General features: G+C 42.5%; 1 protein-coding gene and 1 long non-coding RNA gene across 2 annotated transcripts; both read left to right on the forward strand.

The window, feature by feature from the left end:
- The first annotated feature begins 5,420 nt into the window (after positions 1-5,420).
- Positions 5,421-8,567, forward strand: LOC116219889. The gene is given in 2 exon segments (XM_031564004.2): positions 5,421-6,906; positions 6,909-8,567. Coding segments are annotated over 2 exon segments (2,895 nt in total). The 5' UTR covers positions 5,421-5,517; the 3' UTR covers positions 8,415-8,567.
- A 195-nt stretch (positions 8,568-8,762) lies between these two features.
- LOC116219890 lies at positions 8,763-9,725 on the forward strand. The gene is made up of 4 exons (XR_004163342.2): positions 8,763-8,873; positions 8,978-9,103; positions 9,208-9,316; positions 9,652-9,725. It is a non-coding gene; the product is annotated as an uncharacterized LOC116219890 (long non-coding RNA).
- The last annotated feature ends 1,619 nt before the right edge of the window (positions 9,726-11,344 follow it).

Consider the following 11,344-nt stretch of genomic DNA (forward strand, 5'->3'; position numbering starts at 1 on the left):
GCAACTTTTTACTTCTACTCCTTACATTTTAACACAATTATCTGTACTTCCTACTCCTTACATTTTTAAAACAGGCTCTTTACTCTTGGTTCCGGTTTTGTTTCTAAAGTTTCAAATGTGCGCCACCCAATACAGATCAGTGGCGCCATCCAGATATACTGATTTCTGAGAGGTAAGCTCTGTATTATTATTATAATAATGGTCGATTTACAATGCTTGCGACAGCTTGGCTAGCATAGGAACATGCCAACATGCCTTGGTTTGCTTGCTAGCAGTTGCCTACTGAAGGATCCTAAGTTACAGGTTAACCTAGTTAGCTCTCTGTGATGTTTGACAAATAAGCTGTAGGCTAATTCACTACCACGATCTAAAATGTACTACACAGTAGCAGTGGCGATTTTAGCCTGACATTTCTGGTGGGGCAATTTTGTATGACGTCATGTCACCTCACAAAAATAGTCTACATTCCTCATTGTAGTCTGAATTAAAACACTTCCAAAATACTCGAAAACTAGCGATAGCTAACTAGCAGTAATGTTACTGGCATTGGTCTGTCTGATATGATCTCTATGATTTTTCTTGGTCACGGGGTACAGTTCTCGCGGTTTTAGCAATATTCGAGTCCAGTTGCTAGGCAGATTTCGTGGGGCACATCTGATAGTGCCCCATCTCCCAATGTTAACTTTGGCCTGTGTGGTTCACGCTCATTAATGTTTCCATGGCAACAGTCTTAAGCTTGCGCCGTAGCCCACAGAGCAAAGAAGGACAGCGGAGAGCAGCATTTCACAGAGCAAGCACACAGACAGAAACACACACGAATCAAATTACTCCAAAACAGGACTATATTGCTTGAGAGTCAAGCTTATTCACACACACATTCACGCTACTATGCATATTAAATAAAATAAGATATATTTTGCCACAAAGCACAGATTGAGCTTTCTGCAAAACAGCGCCATGGGGATCTGGTGGGGCAGTGCCCCACGTGCCCCTAATGTAGAAACGCCACTGCACAGTAGTAAGCTAATATAAGGCTATTTAATATTCAGTTTATGTATCAGTGTTTCCCACAGGAAATGTGTTAGTTAGGCTTGTGATTGTCCTGGGAGATAACTGAAAAATGTATCACGCCAAAATAATTCATGTAGTCCTTAGTGTCACATTTGTTTTGAGCTGTCCTGTTGGTTTGAATGGGACTAAAAATACCCATGTATGTACCTGCCCCTTTTCATTTTTAAAGCTGAACTATATCTATATTCTTTCACTTTGAATTGAAAAGCTCTAAAACACTATATATACAGTATATTTACTAACCCTCAGCACAGATGATTAGCATTACATAATTGGTTTGTTATTGAATTGAAAGTGTTCCATGAAAAAAATATGACATTTTGAGTTTTTTATTTGTTATTTTAACAGGTTTACTCCTGTGAAGCTTGCATTTCTGGCAGAATATGCGAAGACTATGAACCGAGTTGCAAAGGCCCTTGATGAGAGACGAATGTGCAAATGGGGTGGAGGTCTACTTGAATTCCAATAAAGTTTGAGAAAAACATGCTCTTCGAGTTTGTTGTCTTTGACAGCATTATTATATTTTTGTATGACATTTTTTACCATGTCTTGGGCTCCATGTAGCACTGATCAGCTGTTAAATTAATCTTCTATTTCTTACAGTCGTGTGAATTATATTAAGTCCAACTAGTTTAGCTTTAAATGTTTATTAATTACATTTTTATTAAGGTTAGTTTTTACTTTTTTACTTTAAGTACATTTTAGAGCCTGTACTTTTTAACTTTTACTTGAGTAAAGAGGTTAAGTCAATACTTCAACTTTTACCAGAGTCTTTTTAAACTCCAGTATCAATACTTCTACTTAAGTAACGAATGTGTTTACTTTTGACACCACTGATGGTATGTGTAATGACTGTCTGTATAGATATGGACAGGAGCGACAAATGGTGAGGGAACGACTGTAGGTACATCAATATTCATTACAGCAAGAATTTGGAGAGATATTTCCTCAACCTGTGAAATGGCTTTACCCACACTGACCCTTAGTTCAGTTTTTAGCTTGGCATAATCTGCTTTACCTGTAGGATTTTTTACATCAGTAGGTAGGATTTTTCCCAGTAAACTTTTAACAATTTCCTGAAGTTTGTCAGCATTCTGTTTCATACTTTCATGCAGTCTAGGAAGGGCTGCTGGCTGGCCATCTGATTCCACCAAGAAACCCTGTGAACGCTGTGTCCATCTGCTCATGAGATAGCGCGAATATCGCCGTCTTTACTTTTCAGACTTAATGTCTAAAACCCATTCACTGGCTTTTCTGACTCCCCAAATTAGCTGAAAACCATCTTTCATCATCTCAATTTTAACTTTCTCATGTTTTATATAATTTCCCAAACTGGCCATTGCAATCTGAACACTCAAAGGGACCATACGTCTTGAATCTTTGTTTTCCATCTCAAAAAGACTGAATCTGCACAATCTAATGTAAATAATTTACAAATTAACTTAGAACAATTTCTAAATTCAAATATTAAAATACTGTAGATCCCTTTCCAATCACCCGTTTATGACCACAACACTTATATCCTCTTGGGAACAATATCTGAGCGTGGCAGAAACTAGATTTTCACAAATGATCCAACCCACAGCTCAGACTGTGCTGAATCAGATGTCTGCTACTCTCTAAACAGAGCAGGCTCAAGAGTGTAGTTTCTCCCAAGGGAGAATTACTCAACACTCTGATGTGAATATGGAGCTGAAGGCTCACACACTCGAATTAAGCTTTAGCTTGCCCACGGTGAACTTGCTAGTGCAAAGACTCAATTCCGTCTGAGAATTCCAATCTCAAGACTGTTACTACGATCTACGGCACATATTTTCCCAAGATTAAGTAAGTTTACTTACCAAAGTGTTGTGTCAAACGGGGTACAGAGGATCTTTACAGCAGAACTGAAATCTCAGAAAAATTCCAAGAAGTAATATCTCGGTGGTGGACCTCCAATTGAAAGGAATTATTTCTATATCCCAAATGTATCGGAGACTCAGTCTGATTGTGATGAAAAACCAAGGATCCAGGTTTTATTCTTTCAATGGTGCGCACCAGAGGAGGACAGAGAGTTAGATTTCACTGACTGTGTTCCACCTAAATCTCTTTCACTAACTGTCTCTTGAAAATCACAGTCTTTTAAACTCTGGGAAAGCAAGGGATGGGTGGATACCTAAATGCTAATTAGTATCTGTCTCTAGTAAGGGGGGGGGGGGGGGGGGAAAATGTGACGGCTTTCTCACACCTCATGTAGGCCGGGAACAGAATACACATGAGAAACTTAGAATAATAACACTAAAATGACCAGTAGGTCAGATATATTGAATTATTGCCTATAGAATATATTTATTAAACTAATTATCAAATGTCGGTCCCTTCATAGCACACTCAAATATGGTATAACTTAGGTGCAAGTAGGGTTGCCAACCCTCCGAATTGTCCGGGACATCCCAAAATATTATGGGTGATTTTGATTTGTCCCGTCAGGGACAGCTCCAGTCCCGTATTCCAATCACAGCCTTTTTTATTTGTATCCGTGAAAAGAGAAAAATATAACAGTTAAGTGTAATCTGTTCCCTGGAGACAAGCGCCTCTCAACTGCACTTGACTCCACAAGCATTTGTTACGCCAACACGAACAGGTGAAACTTGTAGCGAGAGATCATCATGCCTCGACTGAAGGACAGACTTCCCAACTCAAATAGAGTATCTTAAATCACGATTAAATTGGAAGCTTGCACATTGACTACTGGTTGTTTTCATATTTCATATCAGCATTCTTTACACATAATGAACTGGTGTTAATATGTGTGAATATGAACTCATGAATATGAACTCGTTCATACGAAGTGTCACAGGCACCCATTATAATTGTAGAAGTTAAATCGAGGAGACTATAACAATAGCTAGATAACTAGCTATCATTTCATGCAAACGGAAATCTTCCATTTAAATCGTTTGTTATTAAAAGTTTCCTTAGCTAGCAAACCATAGCCTTAGCTAGATAACCATAGCAACCAGGAATCACAACTTTAGCTGCAAAGTTATGGATCTGACAAGAGGTAAATAGCGCCCCCACTTGACCCATCTAAAACAATGTTAAAACTGTGGCCAGGCAGTGAACTGCAACCAGTCTGAGTTACAGATAGATAGATAGATGGATACTTTATTAATCCCGAGGGAAATTTAGGACGTTTAAATGCTACGAATGACGTTCTGACTCTGATTCTGATCGGAGCGCGGGCCAAAAAAAATCGAGCGCGGGCCCCAAATTGGGCAGCCTTGGTCTAATGCTATTTCAAGAAAACAACATGAAATTTGAGAGAAACTTGTAATAATTGTCATGACTATTACTATGAACAATACATCCAAGCAAGTACAGTAGTGGTTTGCCAAAATTACCCTGAAATGAATAGGTTTATGGTATGGCTAATGAAACCTTGCGATTTCCATTATTGTTGGTCAGCTGTTGGCGCGCGCGCACACCTGGAAGAAAGTTTTTTTCTCGGGGGGGGGGGGGGGCATCATAAAGGAGTTATGCTTAGGGCACCAAAATGGCTAGCAGCGGCATTGATTAAAACCGTTCAGAAAGCTCCGTTTGCCTTTTGGCTCCACCATTACAAAGAGTGCTAGAGACCTGTGGAATCGCGTTAGCATCAGGAGAAAGTTGATACAGAGGTGATATTTGTCACTCGTACTGCTTTATCATTCCCTTTTTCTGCACTACCTGACCTGATCAGATCACTGAGAACTGCCGTTCTACCGTCCCTCTTATGCTACTATTGAATCTATATAACTGTAAATTCGATCTTAGTTTATTTAGCAAATGATTTATGGCATTTATGTTTTCATTATAAAGGAGATTTACGCCCCTCAAGCTATGTTGGCAACCCATTCTTGCCCAAAGGCGGTCATGTCACATGCCATACAACGTTACACTGAAAAAAAGATCTGAAATGAGAAAAGATAAAACCATTTTCCCCCAAACATTTGGGGCAAGGAGTAATTTTTTTTTCTCAAAGGTATTTTACATCGAAGGCTATTTTATCGTGTTGTAAGGGACTTAAAAGAGGGCTGAATACTGAATAGTCATTTTCAGAATGTTGCAGGTAGCCTATTCTGCCTTGTCCTTAATAAAGTTGACCCCCTTGATATATTTCCATGTAATTTGGTACACCCAGTGTCCCCTTTTAACATATCCAATAGTTGTTGAGACATTTAACTCAAAACCATAAATGTGAACCTCATGGTAAAATTTATTTTGATTTCACGTTGAACATATGGTAGGCTACTTCACACAGATGTGCATCATATCATGACCGGGCTTTCTGTACAACTTTCTACGAGAGAGAGAGTGAAGTGGCCCCCAGCTAACAACAACATTGCTTGGTACCAACTAGACCAGGACCTCGACAGAGTTCTAGAGGCCGCATTGGCAGGAGCAGCAGAAAGGAAATTGGACAGCATGACTGCAATTGTCTACACCATGGCCAAAGAGCGCTTTGGCACTGAGGAGAAGAAAGGAAGCAGCAAGGCCCCCGGAAAACAGACCAACAGAAGGGCAAGAGAGATTACGCAGTTGAGAAGGGAAATCAAGACTCTTAACAAGCAATACAAACAGGCTAGTTCCACAGAGAAGGAGGGCATAAAAGACCTGACCACTGAACTTCGAGGGCAACTGTGCAGACTAAGAAGGGCTGAGAGGTCTCTGAGACTGAGAAAAGAGAAGGAGGTCAAGCGTGCTCAGTTCATCAAGGACCCATACAGGTTCACCAAAACCTTGTTGGGTGAAGCAAGATCAGGGAGACTGACCAGCCCTAAAGAAGCTGTGGAAGAATTCCTCAAAGAAAGCCACAGTGACACTCTTAGAGGCCAAGCCTTGGACGTACACCCAAGGATTGGAAGGAGTGAAACCCCGGAGGAAGAGCTTGACACCAAAGAGCCAACATGGAGAGAAGTCCATGACATTGTACAGAAAGCCCGGTCATCATCTGCCCCAGGTCCTAGCTCTATACCCTACAAGGTATACAAGAGATGCCCAATGCTTCTGCGCAGGCTATGGAAACTGTTGCGGAGGATATGGACAAAGGGCATAATTCCAACATCTTGGAAGAGAGCAGAAGGGTGCTTTGTACCAAAGAAAATGGACTCCTCTGAAATAGGGCAATTCCGAACTATTTCTCTCCTGAGCGTCGAATGCAAGATATTCTTCTCAGTCCTGGCACGGAGGCTGACCATGTACATGGTGACGAACAAGTACGTCGACACATCAATCCAGAAAGGCGGCATCCCAGGCTCCCCTGGATGTTTGGAGCACACAAGCATCCTCAGCCAGCTGATCCGTGAGGCCAAAGAGAGCAAAGGAGACCTAACAGTCGTCTGGCTTGACTTGGCCAACGCATATGGATCAATTCCTCACGACCTCATCAACACAGCAATGGAACATTACCATATCCCCCAACACATCAGGAGAATGATCACCACCTACTTCAGTGGATTCAAGTTACGGTTCCAGACCACCCAGTTTACAACCCAGTGGCAGGACCTGGAAAAGGGGATCGTAACGGGCTGCACCATCTCCCCCATCTTGTTCATTATGGGAATGAACCTTCTCATTACAGCGGCAGTGAAGGAATCCAGAGGGCCAATAATGGAGTCTGGCATTCGCCAACCTCCATTAAGAGGCTTTATGGATGACCTCACCATCACAACGGCAACCCATGTGCAAACAAGGTGGATCCTGAAGGCACTCGATGACGTGGCAACTTGGGCTCGAATGAAATTCAAGCCTAAGAAGTCAAGAAGCATGGTGATCAGGAATGGTAAGGTTACAAACAGGTTCCAGCTTCAAGTCCAGGGGAAGTCATACCACCGATTGAGGAGAACCCAATAAAATGCCTGGGCAAGTGGTACGATTCATCTCTCAAGGACAAAGGCAGTGTTTCAAGGACCGAGAAGCAGGCAGAAGAGTGGCTTAAAAAGATAGAAAGTTCAGGCCTACCAGGCAAGTTCAAGACCTGGCTGTTCCAGCATGGCCTGCTTCCAAGACTCCTGTGGCTCTTGACGATTTACGAGATACCTATGACAGCGGTTGAAGGGATCGAGAGGAAAGTCAACAAACATCTCCGCAAGTGGCTTGGTATTCCACCAAGCTTCACGTCAGTAGGGCTCTACATCAGGTCGGGACAGCTACAGCTACCCCTATCATCGGTGGTTGAGGAGTTCAAGGTGGCAAAGTGCAGGATTGTGATGATGCTCAGAGATTCCACCGACGAGATGGTTAGAGGCGCAGGCGTCACCACAAGATCTGGGCGCAAATGGGCAGCAGCCACACAAGTGGAACAGGCAGAAAGCCTGCTAAAGTTGAAGGACATCATCGGGAACCCGTGCACTGGGCGGCAGGGACTAGGGTCCACCCATTTCCAACAATGGACCAAAGCCGACCCAAGGCAGAGGAGAGTCATGGTCCAAGCCGAGGTCCGGCAGCTAGAGGAGGAGGGGAGATGGTCTAGGGCTGTGGAGCTTGGTTTACAAGGAGCCTGGACGAAGTGGGAACTACCAAAGCGTAAGATCACCTGGCCCGAACTCTGGAGACTGGAGCCTTTCCGAATCTCGTTCCTGCTCCGCTCAGTGTACGACACCCTTCCAACACCAACAAACCTGTACAGGTGGGGAATGAGGGAGGACCCACAGTGCAGGTTATGTGGGGAGAGAGGAACAATGGCGCATATACTGGCAGGATGCAGGACTGCTCTTAGCCAGGGAAGATACCGGTGGCGCCACGACAAGGTCCTCAGAGCACTAGCCGACATCTTGGAGCAGGAGAGACGGAAAAAGCACCAGCCTCAATCGAGACCAACACCATCCATCCAGTTCATCAGGGAGGGGGAGAAACCATCATCCTCCAAGAAGACCAAGAAGGGCCTACTGCAGACAGCACCATCATGGGAGATGAGGGTAGACCTGGGAAGGAAACTACACTTTCCCCAGGTCGTCCAAACTTCCCTGAGGCCTGACATGGTCATTTGGTCAGAAGAGGCCAAGAAGATCATCCTGATCGAACTGACCGTCCCGTGGGAAGAAGGATGCGTTGAAGCCTACGAGAGGAAAGCCACCAAGTACCAGGACCTTGTCCAACAATGCAGGGACAAGGGATGGCAGGCCTGGCTATTCCCAGTGGAGGTCGGATGCAGGGGCTTCCCGGCACAGTCTGTGTGGAATACACTCACAGCTCTGGGAATAAAAGGAAGGGAGAGGAAGACAGCTGTCCGTAGGTTGGGGGAAGCCGCAGAGAGAGCCTCTTGCTGGCTCTGGAATAGGAGGGAGGAGAGAAGCTGGGGACCAGGAGAAGATGGGCAGTGACTGGCCATCACTGCCGGCCCGCCAACTCGAGGGCGTTGTGGTTCAGGGTCGAAACGTCCAATGAAAGTTGGTCACCACCTGATGACATCTTCTCCTGGTCGAAAGCTACAGTCACTTCCTAAGTGACTGAAGGAGTAAGCACTTCATTGTGTATTTAATAGTAAGCAAGAACTTCATGCACATTTAATTCCAATGAAAATACGATGTGCTTTACAGAAAAGCAAAACACAACAAAACAATCCTGTACACATTCAAATAGGCACACCAAATGTGATTAATTGTGATTCACACCTCTTTCAGTTAAACAAATGAAAGGATTAAACACTCTTGCTCTTCCTGCGATCAGACATGTTACCCATTCTTCTCTGTTTGTCCTCAGAATGTCCCACTGATTGGAAGATGTTCAATGGTCGCTGTTTCCTTTTTAATCCATTACAATTGCATTGGGCTGACGCTCAGGTAATCACAATGGATTCAGATTGTTTTGAAACTGTTCTGGTGGTATTGACTTGCATGCTCAGTTATTTGACATCTTCGTCTAACACGGCACATCTCCACTGTAGGAAAGCTGTATGAAGGAGGGGGCAAACCTTGCATCCATTCACAGTCTTGAAGAGTCTACATTTATTAAGGAGCTGACATCTGCAGACTTAATCCCATCATGGATTGGAGGCACAGATTGCCAAGTGGTAATATTTCACTACACAAGGTTTTGATGGTACTGATAGAATGAGAATGATTTATATTATACACTATTTTATTATACATATACTCTTTCTTTTCTGTTTTTTAGTCAACCCGTTGGTTTTGGATGGATAGTACAAGTATGGATTATGCTGACTGGTGCGCTGCACAACCTGATACTACCTTAACTGAGTGCTGCATACAGATGAATGTTGGAAGTAAGTCACAACTCATTATTTTGCTTAAGAGCATACTATTAAATGACTGAAGGCAGTAGTGTTGTTTCTGTACATTTTGTAAGTTAATGGAATTTTTGTCAGTTAAAATCAGAAGTAAATAATACGCATGGCTTTGTTTAGAGTAAATCGAATTGTCTTGAGGTTGATCTTGAGATCAATACTTTCTGCATTTCACATTTGAATCGCTTTGGTTCCTCAGTTCATACGTAGCTTGTGTCTTTTGTCTTTGTCCGTGAGTAGTGATGTGAGTGTGGCCTCGTTCAGGTTTTGGTTGGTGTAGAATTGCCTGACTTCTGTGTTTTTGATGTTTACAGTTGGAAAATGCTGGAATGACACACCTTGTACGCATCTTCATTCATCAATCTGCGCCAAGCCACTGAAATGATTCTGAAATGAACCTGAGCTGACCCAGAGGCATCCACCACCGTCAATCACGTGATTGTGTGTATGTTTGCATACTCTTCTGTGTTTTTCATGCATCAAGTCAAATAAAAGGCTGAAACAAACTGGGCTGTGAGTCTGTCAGAAGTTGACTGTTCATCTACCTTCCTTCGAGTGCACACTCTGCATTACGGCAACATGTGTGTAAAAAAATTAGATACACCATTATTGATACATCATCCAAATGTGATGTGACTTTTCTGTTCCTACATGTCAGAGACCCATTACTTATGTAACGCAGATTTAACTACAAAGTCAAATAACATTGCTTGCTAGGTCCGTGCATGAAGTATAACTCATATTACATATAACAGAATAAAAAAATAAGCGATGAGATAGACCTACTGATGCATCTGAATTGTATACCATGCAATGTCACAATCAGCCATTCGACAAGAATACGACGTTCTTCAAAGGAATTTATTATAGGATCTTAAACTAGATCTAGAAAAAGATCTGCCAGATAACACTCGCGCTAACATATTTAAAGGTTACCTAACACCCCCCACCTTTACCCTGTTTGGTTGACCATTCCAGCCAATTAAACCTGACCTCCCTTCTGACCCCAATCAAATCAGAAGGCTTATACTGTACTTAAAACCCACCCATTTTTCCCTTGGATCAACTGGGGTCACACCCTCTTATTTGAAATCTCAACCGTCACCTTGTAAACTAAGTGTGAATCTACCCCACATTTAAACCTTAAACTAATTCAATGGGTTATCTGGTAAATCCCTTTTTACTCATATACAAATATTGACCTATGTAAAAGTGAAAAGGGGGAAAAGGGGCCAGTAAAGATTCAAGTTTGGGTTTGGACAACTCAGTTGAGTGACACAATGTATAGAATTAACAAGTTTTCACTGTACACGCATAGAAACACTAGCTACCATATACATACAGAGGTGCGAGACTGGTATACATTAATTTGAATCTAGCGCGCTGTGCAAACTTCAATCAAAAAATTAAAACTTGAATCTTTACTGGCCCCTTTTCCCCCGCAGTACCGGCGCCATCTGGCGTCCGTGGAAGTATTGACGTTACAATTCCACCTCTATCCTACTTCCATGTATCACGGGTAGGGTATGTGTAATGGCAGCTAACCTCATATCAATAATTGGTTAGTGATTGATGGAATTGACCTAGTTTGACACTGTCAGAGACTTGCATACATTTTTTTATATGATATTAAGAAGACTTTTACATAGGTCAATATTTGTATATGAGTAAAAAGGGATTTACCAGATAATCCATTGAAATAGTTTAAGGTTTAAATATGTGGTAGTTTCACACATAGTTTACAAGGTGACAGTTGAGATTTCAAATAAGAGGGTGTCACCCCAGTTGATCCCAGGGGGAAATGGGTGGGTATTAAGTACAGTATAAGATTTCTGATTTGATTGGGGTCAGACGGGACGTCAGGTTTAATTGGCTGGAATGGTCAACCAAACAGGGTAAAGGTGGGGGGTGTTAGGTAACCTTTAAATATGTTAGCGCGAGTGTTATCTGGCAGATCTCTTTCTAGATCTAGTTTAAGATCCTATAATAAATTCCTTTGAAGAACGT

The sequence above is a fragment of the Clupea harengus genome, chromosome 26 (genome assembly GCF_900700415.2).
Source record: "Clupea harengus chromosome 26, Ch_v2.0.2, whole genome shotgun sequence".
NCBI lineage: Eukaryota > Metazoa > Chordata > Actinopteri > Clupeiformes > Clupeidae > Clupea > Clupea harengus.